Consider the following 18396-nt stretch of genomic DNA (forward strand, 5'->3'; position numbering starts at 1 on the left):
AAATTGAAATTTCTTTTATTAATCAACTGCACAACCTGCTTTCAGAAAGCAATAAGGCGACCGAGTAAACGCGAAGTTGTGCGAGAGATAAACGAACTGGGGCCGTATCTTGCGCGAATAGGCAACCCGGCGTACATCAGTAAAACGGAAGCATATCTGCTGCGCGACGACTGTTTGAGCGACTTCAAGCAAATGTCCATCGACAAAGCAAATCGTATTTTACGTATGATCGAAAAACAGGCTGCGGAACTAGAAATAATGCAAGCCCTTCTAACGCAGGTTCGTTGGAAGCTTTGTTCTGTACATTGGTTCACACCGAGCAATCTTTTCTACATAATATCGATGTAATTTCGATATAATTATTGTAAATAATATTTACGTGCAGACTGTAGATTTATCGAAAACGGAGGAGGAACAGATGCTAGCCAAGATAAACGAGATAAGCTTCAATATGCACGTGTTGGAAACGTATCTCAATCGGCACAGAGATGTGGTGCCGCAGAGATACGGGATACTGGTCGATCGTTTACGGCAAAATCCGCATCTCCAAGTGCTTCAAAAATATTGAAAAATCATATTTAAAAATGTATACATGTGTATATATAAGTATATTACCTCGGGTGCGTAAAAAGAACTTCTAAGTATTTAAAAAAATTATACTCATTTTGTATCATCAGAGAGTATATTGGCATCACAAAATGTACAATCACAATGTATTTATCGAAAGGACCACGACCCCATTTGACCAATGCATCGACCTAAAAATGATTTAAAAAAATAAATCGCGAATAATATAATAATAAATGAATCGTGAATAATAAATAAATATATGACGATCTTGTAACATTGTTTCATTACCTTCATCGTCAAAAGTGGCCAGCGTGAATTTGCTAAGTTTATTTGTGAAGCTTCCACTAGGGAAAACTAGCGGATGATCCAACTGATCGTTGCTGCTATCGCTGTTAATAAATTGACGGCGATAGTCCTCCGCAAAGCCGGATATTAAAGTGTCCATCATTGGCGCCTGAAACAGCGATTTCTATCGTACGCTATTTCGTATTTATAAAGGTAATTATGTACACGTGTATTAATTATATTATTAATAATATACGTGTTACGTAAATCATTTTCAAAATGATTTACTTACTTGTCTCGAGAATACTTGCAGAATCTTGTAGACACGCGCTCCGTTCTCTCGTATCGGAAATTGCACGAACAAGCAAGGTAGACAATCCGGATTATTCTCATCCGAGGGTTTCGCCATTTCCCAGCTTAATTCCGAGTATTTTAGCCCTAATAGCAAGCTCTACATAAATATATTTCAAATGTTACTATACTATATATTCTATAAATATATCTTATACAAAGTTTTGTTCGAAATTATCGCATTTAAATGAGAATTCCAGCTTGATAAACACCGCACTTACGCATTGCATATCGTCGACTATGTACACCCCCGACGTATTGATCGCGATGAGGACCTGCATATCGCGATTAGTGATCCAGGATGCGAGTCCCCTAACGGGTCGTTCGATTTGCCCTTGAAAGAAGGCCGCGCCGTAGCACGGTAAGTTCCAACAGAACTCGAGATACTTTCTGATCAATTTCTTGGGATTTGCGTTGGCGCTACCATTGTGACTGGGTATTCGCTTGTATTGCTCCAGAAGGTGCGCCTCGGGTGCTCCCTTGCCACCCACCAGTCCCAATCCGAGTCCCAAACCTAATAGAAAACTGGGAGAAGCGTAATAATGCGGTAAAAATCGGCCGCGATGTCTGTGGAAAAACGCCAGGGTGTGGGTTTGCGCGTTATAAGGCCCAAGCTCGATTCGGGCCTGTAACGCTCCTAAACTAGCGTAACGTGCAGGACCATCACACGCGTACCGTCCTGGACAAAAAGACGAATTTATATTATAAACGAAATTATATAATTTTTATAGAAAAGATCTTATTTCTTTCGTTCTCCGTACCTTGCAGAACATTGTACTTGGCTTCCGCATAGAGCAGTTCAAGGACCTTGGTGTCTTTGATCTGTTCTTCCTCCGACTTGGTGAGAAATATATTTCTACGAAAATATAACAAAGGTTCCTCGTCGTCGGGGTCTTCTATATGACAGGTATACTTGGTTACAAGATAATTCCATTTCGCAGCCAATTCCACGGGCTTGTGCGTTGGACGTAATTGAACTTCCAGCTGCGAAGAACACATCCACAGTGCAAAAATTGGCGTGGTGGTTGCCAAGGAGAATCTCGATAGACCCAGCTCCGCTTCCGACTGCACTATCGTGAAAATCTGCTGTGCAGTTGCGTTTTGTTCAACTTCCATCGTTAAGAATACTCCCGTCATTAAATAAACGGCTATGCGTACAGTGGGCCTTCCTGTATTCGAATACTGCGGTTGATTCGTCATTGTTTTACTTACTGTAAACGAAGAAAAAATGGGGAAAAGATAATAAATATTGAAAAATATCAATTCTTATAGTCGTAGAACAATTTCTAAACACATACGGGTAGACGAATGTCCTTCCGTTTTGTAGTCATTTGGATAGCGACGCAATGGTTGCCCTCTCTGAATCGTGCAATCATTTTGTTGATCCATTCCCTTCAATTTTTCTTTTAATTTTCATCAATAGATTATAGAACCTATTAAAACAGCAACAAAAAAATAAATTGAAATTACACGTACACATTGTGTGACCTGTAGCCGTTACTTTATTCATTCATATCGTTTATATTATATTTACCTTTTTGACTTAAAATATTTTAATCAATACATATTATTTAAAATTACACGTTCATAACACGCTTCTGTTATTATCATGAAAATAAACGATTATTTTTATCACTAGTTCATTATTGCATCTTAGATATTTCGCCCACATTTTCAATCCGGTAAACTATATTCACTTGTGTCTGTAAAATTACGCATTGTCAACATGAAGCTTTTAGTTTCTCTATTTTGGCTTTATTTCAACGCGTGTTACTGTGCTACGCCGCGCTGCCATCTGAACTCTGGAGCAGCTACAGCAGTTATTGATTATTTGTACGTATATACATACATGTATGTAGAATGTATGCATTATCTTGTGTGTGTGTTTGTGCGTGTGATATTGCTAATTTCTATATTAAAACTCGCATTTACATAGAAAAAAAAAGATTAATTAAAGTCATAAAATACTTTATTAACAAAATTTACTCATCGCTTCTCATAGTATTGTACACAAGTAATATCTTTGTAGTCCATGTACAAAAGAAGAAATTTATTCCATTCTCATAAAAAAAAAAAAAAAAATTGCATTATCAACGACGCATCCTAGTAGATGTAGAAACAAGTATTAGTCCAGTTTTCTTGCATATTACATTCAAACAGCTTTATCGACAAGTAATCGAAGTTAAAGAAATCTTTGTACGTGAAACATTTAATCTACGCATAAATATCGCTCTTTATATCAGATCAGCCACATTCATCGGCATTTCGTCTATTTGCGTAGAATAATATTGCTCGATATCTCGGAGAATTCTTATATCGTCAGTTTTCACGAAGTTTATCGACACACCCTTACGGCCGAAACGTCCCGATCGACCTATTCTATGGATATACAATTCGCGATTGTTAGGCAAATCGTAATTAATTACGAGCGACACCTGCTGAACGTCGATTCCTCTCGCCCATACATCCGTTGTGATTAACACGCGACTGTAAAAGAAGAAATTGTATTAATATAAATTCTTGTAAAAAATACGTTGTTGTAAATATGTTGTTTCAAGATTTTATCTTACCTCTGGCCAGATCGAAACTCTTTCATTATGTTGTCTCGTTCTTTCTGTGGCATATCTCCGTGCATAGAACATACTGTAAAATTGGCTTCTCGCATTTTTTCCGTCAACCAGTCTACTTTACGTTTAGTATTACAAAATATAACCGCTTGCGTTATCGTTAACGTGTCATATAAATCACAGAGTGTGTCAAATTTCCACTCTTCTCGTTCTACAGCGACGAAGAATTGCTTGATTCCTTCCAATGTCAATTCATCACTGGAATCAGAAATAATTAGAGTAACATATACATATATGTGGTTTAATAATGACAATTAAAGATAAATTATTTACCGTTTGACGAGGATACGGATGGGGTCCGTCATAAATTTACTAGTCATCTCGAGAATTTCGTGCGGCAAAGTGGCCGAAACTAAAACGACTTGCGTCGCTGGCGGTAGATATCGATACACATCATAAATTTGTTCCTTGAAACCTTTGTTCAACATCTCGTCAGATTCGTCCAGTACCAGCATTTTAATAGCCCTAGTCCTGAGTACTCGCCTCTTAATCATATCTGGATGTTTTACAATTTTATATAAATGTTAGTACGTTTATGTACATGTTTATGTTAACGTATAAAAATTACGATACCTACCAAATACTCTACCAGGTGTGCCAGACACAACATGCTGACCATAATCAAGCTTTCTGATATCTTCTCCAAGATTTGTACCACCGATGCAAGCGTGGCATTGCACATTCATGAAGTCTCCCAATGCGAGAATAACCTTCTGGATTTGAGTGGCAAGTTCTCGAGTCGGAGACAAAACCAGAACTTGAGTTTCTCGTACTTGCGTGTCCAACGACTGCAATATCGCAATCGAGAAGGTAGCAGTTTTTCCCGTACCAGATTGTGCCTGAGCTATCACATCTCTGCCCTTCATGATAGGTTTAATAGATCGTTGCTGTATGGCTGACGGTTTCTCAAAACCTACACAGAAATAGAAACAGAATGCATCTCACTTTTCACATATTTAGAAACATTCAAGTTGAGACTTTGATCGTGATAACGAAGCTACAAAGAAAACAAAGATGAAAATAAGAACAAATCTGATAAATATAAGTATAAACGTAACTTGGGAAAGAATAATAAAGAGAGATTGTAGAAGAGGTTCTGAAGCAACGAGTTAGACACCACCAAGGGGGAAATGTATTGAAGAAAGTATATAGAGAGAGGTTGGTGAAAGAGGTAGAGAAGAGGAAGGATAGATTGAAGATTAAAATAAAAAGATAGGCCGATAATTATAACATAGGAATGTCAAGTATGGCGCAAGTAAATGGTTAAAAAAACATTGTCAACCAATATGAAAACAAATCAGAATAAGTTGTTAACGACTGCGACGAAAAATTGCGATAATCAATATCTTCGCGGAAAGAAAATGCGCATTGCGTCAATTATACGTGCGAAATGATCTGTTTTCTTCGTAAACCGATCCTCTGACCTACGATTCAATCTAGAAAAATATATAAGCCGCGCAAAAAGTGAGGTTAGCTCGAAACGAGGAGCGGTGAACGACGTACCGTAAGCATAGATTCCACGCAACAATTCGTCGCGGAGACCCATGTTGTCGAAGGTAGGAATAACCTCGACATCTTCGCTGGTTTCAAACTCGACGTTTGACAAATCTTCGGTTTGCGCCACACGACGTGATGATTTCTCCGCCATTTCGTCAAAAGCGTTGCGACTTGCGACGTGATACGTGATGCGAGCGCGAGATGCGACGTAAATCCACGATTCTCCGTGCGGGCGCTCGGCGTCGTGGCGCTAGCCGCTACTGCCGCTAGCGCGTGAAGTTGGGCACGCTAGGGAATATAACGCGTCCCGCTTTCCGGAACTAGTAGACTTGCACTTTTTGCACTCAGCAATCTCAGCATCTTCGCTTTCTCTCTCTCCAACCAACGACCGAATATATATTTATCTCTCATTTCAAGTGCAAAAATGTTTAGGGATTTCAAGCAACGCGAACAAACGCGAACGAACCTAATGAAAGGAGATTGAAATTGGTCCTCGAATTTTAATTATTAATTAATCTATTTTCGTCTCCAGCGTAAATATTTATTAGACGAAAAATTTACGCTTTTTTACTACACAACTTAATATTAATAACATGTCATTTATCTTCAATTTTAATTTATGTTGTCGTATTATTTTCCATAATTAAAAATGTTTGGTGTAAAACTCGGGGCAGATGGAGCCATGGCGTCTAGTCCTGTCATGGCGGCGTCACTAACACTAAAGGCTGAGGGTGCCATTACATGGAGCGCGGAAACGCGGAAACGCGGAAGCGCGGAACAGAATAGTAACTATTAGATTCCGCGTTTCCGCGAGTTGAGTCCCGCACGTTTGAACGGAAAAGCGGAATCCGCTATTATCGTGTATGTATGTATGGCTGCGTTTCGATATTCACTGCCAGTACTTAACGCAGCCTATGTATGTACCCTGGCTTGCATATAAGATATACTTCATAATAACCATCAACATGATGTTTGGATCTATAATATTATACTGCCACTTTTATTAAATAATAAAGTAATCGAAGAGTATGTGTAAAAGCTTTTTTTTTCAATGTGATTAAACAGCTCCGAAATTTGATGGAGTATACTGTATCCGCGTTGACAACGGATTTTGACGCGTTCGTTCCGCGAGTTTGTTTCTCCTTATATTACATGGAGCACAATTTGCGCGGAAAAGCGGAACAGTATAGTGACAAATAGACATTTGTATTCATTTCTTAAAATTGTGTTCACTTAATTCATTGCAATTTTTATTAATATGCTTATCTTTTCAGCTTATCTATTGAATACAAGCATTTTAATCAATAAATACCGTTAAAAATTAATATTTTATAATTCTCCGTTCCGCTTTTCTGCTCAAAATATGCTCCATGTAATATTAAGGCATTCAAAACAGACGGAACGGATCGACGGAAATCTAGTAAATTTTGTCTTCCGCGCTTCCGCGTTTCCGCGTTTCCGCGCTCCATGTAATGGCACCCTGAGTTTCCACTGAGCGCGTCACGCGTCGCGTCGTCACAAGTTAACCAATCAAAACATCCCATTTCATTACATTCTTGTGACGGGATCGAAATGGGATGTTTTGATTGGTTCAACTCGGGCGACGCGACGCGTGACGCGCTCAGTGGAAACTCAGCCTTACACCAAACATTCCTAATTATTATTTATCACACGATTCACACGTCTGATAATGGGAGGAGGAGGGAGAACGTGGTAGGGGTGTGGTAGGGGTTGGCAGGGGTCCCAGCCGCGACACAATCGTGGTGTGTACTTCTCTTTTAATTACACCGAAGATTACGCGTTACGCGTATCCAGTAATTGCGAACGTTCGTATTATATACGATATAGAAGTTCCCTTTTTAACTGCATTGCTCAGCTATTTTGTATCAAGTAAGTATGTGAGAGATTCTCATCGAGCGCACGCTTGTCAGGATTGTAGGTTATATTGTGTTTACAATGATTTGTCTTTGCAACTCGTATGTACGTTGGTGCCGGCTGAGATACTTATTGCGATAACTCATTATAAGATACTAATAAGATACTCTCCTTTCGTTCGTACTGCAAATGCGATTCTACCTAAGCATTAGTTAAAGTTTGCCCAACGAACTTCGCACTCACTTGTAAATACTGACTGTACTTCTGGCAGAATGGAGTCCAGGACTGAATTTAAGATAAAGTCACCGCCGACCGACGCAATCTCTGCGGTCGAATTTGGACCAAACTCCACACAGTTCCTATTAGTGTCGTCGTGGGACAGTACAGTAAGACTGTACGACATACACGCTAACACGATGAGGCTAAAGTACAATCACGACTTACCAGTATTGGACGTTGCGTTTCAGGTAACTAATTTCTTTCATTTTGCTCAATTGTACAATTAAAGACGCTTTTAGATCATGTTTTATATATATATATATATATATATATATATATATAATATATATATATATATATATATATATATATATATTATATAAATCGTTTTAGCTTTATTTGTATTTGTTTCTGTCACAAAGAAGTTAATATTAAAATTTGTTCTCTAATGTCTTTAATAGGATGACAGAAGCAAATCTGAATCTTTCACCTGGTCTATTATTGCGTTACCTAACACTTCCAAAAGTTTTCGATTATTTTTCTGACAATTCTCTGATAATTTTCTTTATCATAAAATTATTTGCAGGATGCAGTTCACGCGTATAGCGGTGGTCTAGGAAATACTCTGAAATTGTATGACATAAATAGCAATACTGGTACTATTATCTTTTTTAATTTTGTTATTTTACTTTGTTAATGTTTTTATCGCATAGTATATATTGAAAATATTTGTTTGTAGAATCAATAATGGGCACACATGAGAAACCGATCAGAAAGATAGAGTATTGCGCAGCCGTAAATGCGATACTAACTGGCGGTTGGGACGCCGCGGTAAAACTATGGGATCCACGAACACCTACCTGCGTCGGTAGTTATCTGCAACCTGACGTAGTCCTTGCTCTGTCTGTATGCGGCGACAAATTCGTCGTGGGCACGGCAAAACGAAAAGTTTGCATTTGGGATTTGAGAAACATGGCGGGCATGTTTCAGAGACGAGAAAGTAGTCTAAAGTACCAAACGCGCTGCATCAAAGGTTTCCCTAATGAACAGGTGCGTTTATCTTTCATAAATTTTTCACAATTTATCACACTGTTCAGTTGATATTATTTACGTTGAGCATATGTTCGCATTCTTTATAATTCTTTTACTTTTGTATTTAGGGATACGTATTAAGTAGCATAGAGGGTCGAGTCGCCGTCGAGTATCTCGACACAATGCCGGAGGCACAGAAGAAGAAGTACGCGTTCAAGTGCCACAGAATAAAGGAAAATAATGTCGAGCATATTTATCCGGTGAACGCTATTAGCTTCCATTCTGCGTACAACACGTTCGCCACCGGTGGCTCGGACGGTTACGTGAATATCTGGGATGGTTTTAATAAGAAACGACTGTGCCAATTTCACCGATACAACGCTGGAGTGGCCGCGCTTAGTTTTAGCCATGACGGTTCCGTTCTCGCGATAGGTGTTTCATATTTAAATGAAGCCGAGATTCCGCCGGGCGGCAGTGACGAGCGAGAAATTTATATAAGATACGTCAACGATCAGGAGACCAAGCCGAAGTAAACAGCAAATTTATACAAAATGCAGATACAGTGACAAAAATGTGTGATTAAAAAAAACTCATGGATTTCCATGCATTAAGATAGAGAAGAACGAATGGTTAGTAAAAACGCATTCTGTGAATAATTGTAAATATTCTGTGCTAATTTATATGCATTTCATGGAAATAACATGTGTCGGCTCGCAATAGATTCAATGAATTGTACGTTTTATAAAAATATTCTCGTCCGATTTTCAGGAAATAAATCTGATTTGTACCTGTAAGGATTTTTACACATTTTATATTCTCATCTCAATACGATATCGTGATACTTTTTTTTCTAATATATGTATAACATTGACATTTTGATGATGGTTCTCATTATCTATTTTATTAGATAAATGACATGATTATATTTATATCGTACAATCGTGTCATTTACTTAAAAATAATTATATAATTTATGCATAGATTACATATCAAATATTTAATTTTACAAAATCTAGATTTCTAGATTATACTATACTGCGTGTGATCTGAAAAAGTAACAACTTTTCTACTTTTAATATGATTGTAGAGATAAAGATATGGATTATTATAATTATAGGCTGAAATAAGAATCCGTGTACACTGTATAAAATTTGTATATTTACTAAATGACTTTATACATAACCAATACAAATGATCGCGAACAAGCTACAAAATTTTTAAGAATAAATAATTTTTTTATACAATGTAGTATGTTGTAATTTACATTAATTCTGGAGATTTTCAAAAACCGATCGTTAGAAAACGAATATGAATTATGAAAGAGAGATAGCGTTTATTAATAAGTCTGTTTAAGCGTAAAGTATTGCAAAATATAAAGAAGACAATGACTTTCTCTGCATCGGCCATAAAAAGATCTCTTTTTGACTGATACAAAACAAAATTGCCTTCTTTATTTTCTATTGCATTAATTTTACATTTCAACTGTCAACGTAAAATGTGGCACAGCATTTGAGAGTATGTACAAGATATTTAAAGGTATTCGGTCGTTAAATGTTGAAATGTAAATAAAACAAATATACAAATCCATTTTTTAACACTGGTCTAGTTTCCACCGAAGTCGTTAATTCGCATGTGCGGCGTAGAACTGGAAATGTGATTGACTGCGCTCCCGCTTCGATCCACAAGATTTGGAAACTAGTGGAAACAGTTAAACCGAAGCAGGATCGGATTGAAGACTTCGGTGGAAACTAGACTACTGATATACTGTAATATAGATGCTGTTGTGTCAATAATTAATTATAATATAGCAATATAATATGTCGAATCTTTTTACGACGTTTCAAGTTCTAAACTTTATTGTCGGTATTGATTGCAGTCTTTATTAAAAAAAAAACTGAATAGTAGCATCAATTAAAATCAATTACATTGTAGGCATGATGATCGAATAAAATATAATCTGAATATTTCAATTTCAGGCGCAATTTATCTTATAAACTGTACAATATTTCTATACTTTACACAGGGTTAAGAAAATTATCGTTCTCTTGAGTATTTTGATCTTCAAAGTAAAAAAATGTCATATACACGAATATGTACACGATTTTGAATGCAAATTATACCACAGCTTGTTCGCTTTTATCATAGAATTTATAAGACAATTAAGGCAAGAAAAATTATATTTTTATATAAATCGCATCTTCAATCATATCCAAAAATAATTGAGAAAGCTAAAAATCACACTTTCATATTATCGGACCAATGCACAATGCTTATATTATGATTTGGTGTATGCATCTACACATGTTACATCTTTTCAGTATATGCATCTACACATATTACATTTCTCCAACTTTTCCAACGATTTCTATAATGTTTGAAATAACAATATGTACATAATATTTAACAATTTGTACTAATGATTTCCTGTGTTGCTTTTGGCAAAATGCCCTCATAAAATAACAAACTACTTTTCTTGTGTTGTTAATAATGCATCTATCGCAATATTATTTTATGTTCTTGCCGTCGATGACGCTTTGTGCACGAGTTTTCATTTTCTTTTTGTCAGCGCAGTTTTAAGGTATACGCTGACACGTTTATCCATCATTAAAATAATTTGTATTAAATGATGAAATTATGTAATGATTAATATTTATAATTATTACTTATATAATTATGAATAATAATAATTATATAAGTGTATTTGGATAACAGCCAAGCAATAATTATTAATTAATAATTATAATTATTGACTGATATCATTCTGTAATAACCCCAAACTTCAAATGTTTGTTCCATTAGCCCTATGTATCTTCACAAATAACTTTCCTCAGTGTGTCCCGTATTGTATCGTGCGTGGCAAAGCTGATTCCGACGGCAATAGGACCCTTTACCCAATTCATGCTTAAGCCTTTGTAAAAAGCCATTATTCCTTCTTCCCTGTAACACCCACAACGATAATTTATCAATATACTTCTATATAAATATAAAATTACATTTATTGGGAAAAACAGCAAAATATATTATTAAATATATCGATTTCTATAAATTTCTGTAAATATTATCAAATGTACATATCTAACTATCTTTATGTTTCTTCAAATTTAAAAGATATATTTTCTTTTTTCTCAACTCGGTCTCTAAATCGATTTTATAATTTATTCACAACTAGATAGTTGCTATACTCTACTATTATATTTTTAAATTTAAATGATGCGTAAATACTCACGTGTAAATTTTCACGACACTCGACGTGATCGTGTGATAATGCTGGCCCTTGATCGCTGACGTCTGCATTCTCCGCCGCACAATGTCCAGTGGGTAGCTGCTTGTCTGACCGACCATTCCAGCGATGCCGCCGCAAATGAGCGAGGTCGAGAATCCCGGAATATTCACCGTGTACACTGTTCATCGACACGTAGCCATCATCGAACATGAAGCACGCAGCACTTCGAAATACGCCGCCGGTCGGGCTTGTCTCGCGTCGCTATTAAAGTTAGTACCGTCCCAATATCAGGGGAAACAGGGTGCCCCCGACGTGCCCCATCGGTACCCTGCTTTACGATCATATACAACAGCCACTCTCATTCGTATAACCCTCGATTCTTTTCTTTTTTCGCATGTTTTATGTGTACGTGTGTATGTGAGTACAAGCACCGCCACCGTCGACGGGCGTCAAGAGGATTCATCGTGTGAACGGAATCGACTCACCGGTCAGTAAGTTTCTCAGCATGTCGTACGTGAAGAAGCTGCAACCGGCGTACGGGATGACACCGAGGATCGTGGCGGTGAAGCCACGATAGTACGCCAATATTCCCTCCTCTTTGTACATACGCCAGAATGCCTGCCGCAGAGTCTTGTACTCGGTCTTCAGGGTTACCGCCATTCTCGCCCGCATCAGATCCAACGGATAGGTCATGGTTTGCGATGTCACACCCGCGAGTGCGCCGGCCAGGAAGCTCGCCCATGGTTTTTCTCTATAAATATTCACATAACACGGGTGTGTGAAATCTGCGCATAGTATCCATGTTTAAATCGTAATGGTTGCTTCGTTTGCTAAAAATGTTTTTGAATTTTTCATGCGATACCTTTCCGCGCCGTTTATACTCAGAATTCTTTTCCACTGTTCGTGCGCAGTAAATTGCACCGCCGAATATGGTACTATCCTGACCATGGTAGCGCTGTTTCCGCGCCACAAGCTGAGAAGGCCTTCGGTACGCATCGCTGAAGTTAAGAATCCTATCGCTGCCCTGGCCGAGTAGGGCTGCTTCGAAATTTGAAAATTGATCTTTGTACGATCTAACGGCGCTATCGTGGTCTTCGCAAAAGCTCCCGCTATCGCGCCGGACACCAGACTCGTCCAGACCCTTTGCGTATTCGAAATCTCCTTTCCGGTGCATTTTTTCTGTTTGCTCTGTAACGTACATACGTGATGTTGTTTTTTTATTATACATATATAAAACATAATTAATGAATATATTTATCATATATAGTTATAAATATATTTATTAATGTTATTTTTTATTTTATATATAAAAGATAGTTAATGAATATAATTATCATATATCGTTATTTAGTGCATAAATGTTACATTAAATAATATTAAAATGTCTTTGACAAGAAAAGTTTTCGCGTTACTTATGGGACTGATAATTTGTACAATTGTGACATATCTCATTCTGTACACCGATATTATATTAGAGTTTTATATTGACAAATACAGCGAGACGAATGTATTTTCTTACTGCAACGTCCACATCTTGCCTCTCCATTGGCAGGGCCGATGTAGCAGGCAATGTCGACGTGGCGTGTTTCCCAGCAATCGGCAGCACGGACACTTGAATACGTTCGAGAACCGCTTGACCACCCTCTCTGGGACGGGTTGCGTGCCCGCTCATCTCTGGCACACCCTGCTGTTCCGTTACCGATGGACTCTCATACAGAGAGATCGCCGTCTTCCTTTTCGTATCGCTGACGTACACGGGCCGACACAAGATAACACTGTAAACATATTCGTTTTATGAAATTTAGTAGAAAAAAAAAACAAATTTTGGAGTCTCATGATCTAAACGTTTAAATCATACATTATAGAAAAGCTTAAAAACGAGGATATTAGAAATTTATAGTTTCCAATAACTTACAATTTACAAGTGAATGATTAATTTTGGAATTATAAGAATTTTTTAAAAAGATAGATTTAAAAAATGTCTTATCGATCTTTTTAAAATCCTTATAATTCCGAAATTAATCATTCACTTGTAAGTTTCTGATGCAATCCGCAATAGCTCTATGATATTATTTTAACAGTTTCTTATCATGAAAAACGGAAGAAATTTAGAAAATATTGATAAAGAAAATGGAATTTGAAGGGAGAATGATTAAACTGTGTTCTAATAATGAAAGAAGATAAGAATTGCACGACTCCTATGAGAAACAGATTGAAAGCTTAAATTTTGTATTATCGTATGCTTATAGTTAGGTAATACTAACGTCAATGAGATCAAAGTACAAGCTATGAGGTTCATATTCTGCAAATACAGAAAGCTCTAAATAAATTCGAAGAAAATAATTCTCGCGCGCGTATGCAATAAAACGATGACACTCGCGCCGAAATATTTTTACATTCTATCATTTCGCATTTGAAGTTGTGGAAAGCTGACAAAATTTGTTACGTTAACGGGCAAATAGAACGAGTGTTTTTATCTTTTTCACAACGTTATCATTTGTTGAAATGTTTCAAACATAAAAATGGAGATTAATTTATACAACAAATAACGATTAAGAGAGAAAATATATGCTTGTGACACGATAAGAATTATCTCCGGTTAAACTTGCATTTTTTTTCTCCCCAAGTATTGTAGTTTCTCACTATCAACTATGCAACGTTATAAAATGCGTAATGCAAAACAGCAAGGTTAATATAGTTCTTACGTGACAACTCGCATATATGTATATAGATAGATATTCCTGCTTACGAGGCACGTACGTATACGATGCAAATTAGATAATCGTTCTTTGCATCTATATATGATGGACCAAAAATATCTCGCAAGTATCGTCTTATCGATTTGCCAATTAGAGTTCTGCGAGAGATTTTAGTGGAGCAAGATTATCTCGACTATTTTTCGGAGAAATAAGACATTCTCTGCGTGTGATAAAAAAAAAAAAAAAACAGATAAGATACAAAGGTTGCCGACACAAAATAGAGAAATAACCGTTTCATTTTCTGTTTCATGCGCTGCCGACGCACGTTCATTTTTATCGAGACGTAAAACTTTCGCAAAAAGCAATTAATTTTCAGCGATAAAAAAAATTTATATCGCACATTGCGGAAGCAGACGGTAAAATTTCTGTACATAAATCGGAAAAAAAACTAATCTTTTTCTGGATACTAAGCAGAATTTGAAACAATAGTTGAAAAATATCCAATATTATTTTTGTCCAACTTTTTTTTCGAGACAAGTTATCAAACAATTACAGTTTTTTCAAATTTCCATGAAAGTTTCCATAGTCTTCGACTACTAGAAATCTTATCTCCCTCTCTCGCGTGCACGCATTCCCGTCACGCGTCACAGCATGATAATCATCGCGCATTCACGAGAAGATATAATACATTGCGGTAACAGATAGCAGATAGCTGCACTTATGCATAGTCATCTCGAACGTCACGCATCAAGATAACACGCATCGAAATAAACTGCTGTATATTTAACTCCGAAAAGGAACGAATATCCTTTCCGAGATCCTTTCGCAAAGAAAGCTCGTTGACAGAGCTTAGGAAATCTGCGTGACGCGAAGAGCAAATTATCTGTTTGGTCGTTTTGATAAAAACGGATCGGGACCTTGGAGTATTTTTAGGATCCTCTGGAATTTCTGACATTGCATTCGGATTGCACTCGGAAACGAACGCTGCGATTTTTCCGCCATCTCATCAGAATGAGTTCGGCGAGCATCTGAAATTTTAAGACGCAAAGATAAAAGTGGACGGGACCTTCCAAACTTGCAAAAATTGAATTTTAGAATAGCTCCGAGCGCGATACTTATCTTCTTTTCTCGGTAATTTTATTAACAAACGACACGTGTACGATAAAAAGTACTCTAAGGATAAATTCACGGCAAACGTTGGATTCTTCCTGCGAATTTCGCGGTTCGGAGCTCCAGGTATTTTCTCGGATGAGAGACGCCAGTCGATGAGAATCAAGTCCAATTAGCGTTAAAACGCTACGATATACGCAACGCGCAACGTGAAAATGCGAGGATATTATGTAACGCGTAACGCGCCTGTGTTATCGACGCATGACGCTTGAAAATCTGTTTGCGAACGAAAACACGGAACGGACAGCGTAATGAAAAACGGATTGATCGCACTGCTGGAGCACGTGGGAAACGAATTGCGACAACGCGTAAGGCGCGTGCGAGATTAAAGCTGTCGGCGGGGACTGCAAAAACAAACATCTAACATTTCAATCCGTGCGCGACTAAAAAAACACCACGATTATTGATCCGTGACCAAAAGTTTATTAACGAGAGATTTAGATTTATTAATCGTTTTGCATTTATATCTTTTGTTAACGCACAAAACTTTTATATAATATTGACACTAGGATTTTACCAAAGATTAATCTACATAATAAATCTACTTATTATTTCTACCGAAGAAATCTTAGAAAAGAAGAAAAAAAGAAAAAACAAATTAATAAAATTGATTATCTATGTAATTTCAATAAGGAGTCAGAAAAATTCAGAAATTAAGTTGTTTTAAAAATGAGTAATAAATTATTTAAAAATATCAAACGGATTATTTTGACCGCTCCGATAGTTCTAGTGTTAATTAATATTGTACAAAAATATATACAGCTTTATTAGAAAAAAAAAATAATATAAATTGAATGATTCTCGATAAATTTCTATTGATTTTTACATATGAACTTGGAGCTCCGTTAATGTCCCGTATTTCATTAAAGAAACGTTTCCCGGATCAAACTCTAAAAATAACTCTACGTTGAAGGATTGAAGATCAGTGTCACGCTGGGCCATTAATATTTATCTTAATTCAGTTTTCTCGAGTTGCGAGAATCTCACGTTTTTATCAAGGCTGCATTCCGATATTCACTGTCAGTACTGCAAATCTATATTTTGCGTCACGTATACCAATAGATTTTCAGTATACTGAAAGTTGCCGACGGTGAATTTCGGAATGCAGCCCAAGAAAAACTTATAATCTAATAAAAGAAGAACGGAAGCGCACACTAACGACTAAATGACTGAGCGACAGTTCGGTTTCATTAGACTGCATTTATCTAATTACATCCCACGCGATTAATATTTAACAGGATTAAATAATAACCGCGTGTGGACGGTAAAATACATTCCGTTAGGCTGCATTTATTGTCAGTATACCGAAAATCTATGGCACACGTAACGTAAAATACAGAAAAATATTTTCAGTACTCGAGTATACTGACGGTGAATATCGCGGAATGCAGCCTTAATTCGTTTCGTATCGTTGTAAGAACGAAAATACGACATATCCCTCATTGATATAAAACTTAACGATTGTTGGCAGATCGTTCACCGATTTCAGCGTGTCAAACCTGGGAGTTTACGTTAGAAAAATATTTTCCCCGGACCATCCCGAAAACGCTAGAAATAACCGCGTTGAATGGATTGAACATCTCGACGTCGTCGCTGCGTTAGCAATAATCATTTTAAGCCAACATATTTAAGTTAACTTTCCCTTACATTTTTATCGCCAAATAACCGCGCTTACACGTAATACACTTGTTGTCCATTTCTACAAATATGGATTGACTCTAATCTCGGTTTGAAACTTACTCTTTATCTTCTTCTAATTCACTAAACCAGAAAAGGATAAAAAGTAAGTTAAATGGACATAATTAGAGTACTTGTTAGATGATAAAAGAACACTAACGACCTAAATGACGACATTTAAAAAGAACGTGCCCACTCTTTCGGACCTTTGGACTCTCGTGTAAGTAGTTCGCCAAAAGGCAAATCGCCAGTCGGTCAAGATGTCGGTGCAAGGGTCTTCCCGAGGGCCAAGCGCACCGCTTCGACGTGCGGATGTTTCGATAAAATTTATTTCTATATTAATGCCGCGAGAGAGAGATTCCGGAAGGGACGGCCCGGGTGGCCGAGAAATCGCCGAGCAAAGTGCGCCGAAGTAGCGACGTTAGGACAAGCGTATACGTTTTACACACGTATACCCGACGAACGTGCCGGAAGCGCATATTTTATTTAAATCGAGTTGCGTAGATCGTCACCGCGAATCTATCGCGGGGACAGGTGTCGAGCGCGAATCAGCAGAGCCGTGAATCAGACGCGATTTCGGGCCGGCGAGACGCGTCGCGATTGATTCGCTCAACGCGCTTAAATCGAAAACAACGTCGTATCTTCCATTTTGCATCGAAAAAGCCGGAGTGTAGGCGCGACGATTTGTCGGAGCACGTAGCAGCGAGAGCGAGAGAGAAAGAGATAGAGAAGACTATAAATCCGCGTCTTCCTCAACGATCGGCATTTTCTGCGACGTAAATAAGCTAACCAACCTCGTCGTCTGTGCTCCAGATGACAGTACTCTGGTCCGGATCTCCTTTGACACGCACCCACATCCGCGACGGTTTACGGACTGCCAGTCTGCCACACCGCTACGGACTGCGCGACCCCCGTCTCGCACCACGGAATATTTGATACTGAATAAACTGAATTATATATACGATATAATGTGCATTAATGATATCCCTTTTGAAAAAGGTGTAGACTCTGCGCGCCATCTCTAGGCTCCGGACATCACGTATCTCTCCGGGAAAACATAAAGCGGTATTCATAATTCGGCCTTGTAGTTCTTCTTTTATGTAGTTCGATTTTAATTTTAAATTAAAAATGATGTTTAATTTAGTTTCAGCTGACCTCAAAATTCCATTCA

The 18396-nt window shown here is 37.5% G+C and overlaps 5 protein-coding genes across 6 annotated transcripts in view; 2 read left to right on the forward strand and 3 right to left on the reverse strand.

Annotated features, from left to right (window-relative positions):
* LOC143895187 (dynein regulatory complex subunit 7) overlaps positions 1–702 on the forward strand; it is a 39815-nt gene extending 39113 nt beyond the window's left edge. Inside the window, exons 9-10 of the mRNA XM_077402153.1 lie at positions 46–279; positions 386–702. Of these exons, the coding sequence (XP_077258279.1) occupies positions 46–279; positions 386–568 (417 nt within the window). The 3' untranslated portion in view covers positions 569–702. The remainder of the gene's footprint in view (positions 1–45; positions 280–385) is intronic.
* Positions 663–3005, reverse strand: Bili (FERM domain-containing protein 8 Bili). The gene is made up of 7 exons (XM_077402163.1): positions 2741–3005; positions 2505–2639; positions 1968–2417; positions 1428–1885; positions 1148–1306; positions 859–1024; positions 663–758 (listed from the first exon to the last, which is right to left on the reverse strand). The coding sequence occupies exons 2-7, from the start codon at positions 2593–2595 to the stop codon at positions 718–720; spliced, it is 1365 nt and encodes a 454-aa protein (XP_077258289.1). The 5' UTR covers positions 2596–2639; positions 2741–3005; the 3' UTR covers positions 663–717.
* A 152-nt stretch (positions 3006–3157) lies between these two features.
* LOC143895200 (eukaryotic initiation factor 4A-III) lies at positions 3158–5555 on the reverse strand. The gene is made up of 5 exons (XM_077402166.1): positions 5337–5555; positions 4411–4746; positions 4107–4329; positions 3777–4031; positions 3158–3693 (listed from the first exon to the last, which is right to left on the reverse strand). The coding sequence occupies exons 1-5, from the start codon at positions 5479–5481 to the stop codon at positions 3441–3443; spliced, it is 1212 nt and encodes a 403-aa protein (XP_077258292.1). The 5' UTR covers positions 5482–5555; the 3' UTR covers positions 3158–3440.
* A 1484-nt stretch (positions 5556–7039) lies between these two features.
* Bub3 (mitotic checkpoint protein Bub3) lies at positions 7040–10295 on the forward strand. The gene is made up of 5 exons (XM_077402169.1): positions 7040–7220; positions 7477–7672; positions 8011–8080; positions 8164–8474; positions 8585–10295. Exons 2-5 carry the CDS (start codon positions 7478–7480, stop codon positions 8987–8989), a joined length of 981 nt encoding a protein of 326 aa, XP_077258295.1. The 5' UTR covers positions 7040–7220; position 7477; the 3' UTR covers positions 8990–10295.
* On the reverse strand, positions 10159–18174 carry Dpcoac (dephosphocoenzyme A carrier). 2 transcript variants are annotated; one of them, XM_077402167.1, is made up of 7 exons: positions 18020–18146; positions 15296–15406; positions 13199–13454; positions 12542–12867; positions 12165–12430; positions 11683–11857; positions 10159–11393 (listed from the first exon to the last, which is right to left on the reverse strand). In XM_077402167.1, the coding sequence occupies exons 2-7, from the start codon at positions 15331–15333 to the stop codon at positions 11258–11260; spliced, it is 1197 nt and encodes a 398-aa protein (XP_077258293.1). In that variant the 5' UTR covers positions 15334–15406; positions 18020–18146; the 3' UTR covers positions 10159–11257. The 2 variants fall into 2 exon arrangements, with proteins under 2 accessions (XP_077258293.1, XP_077258294.1); XM_077402168.1 differs by lacking the exon at positions 15296–15406 and having other exon boundaries at positions 18020–18174.
* Between the last annotated feature and the right edge of the window lie 222 nt (positions 18175–18396).

Source organism: Temnothorax americanus, unplaced genomic scaffold (genome assembly GCF_048541705.1).
Source record: "Temnothorax americanus isolate GAGA-0224 unplaced genomic scaffold, ASM4854170v1 Scaffold15, whole genome shotgun sequence".
Classification (NCBI taxonomy): Eukaryota; Metazoa; Arthropoda; class Insecta; order Hymenoptera; family Formicidae; genus Temnothorax; species Temnothorax americanus.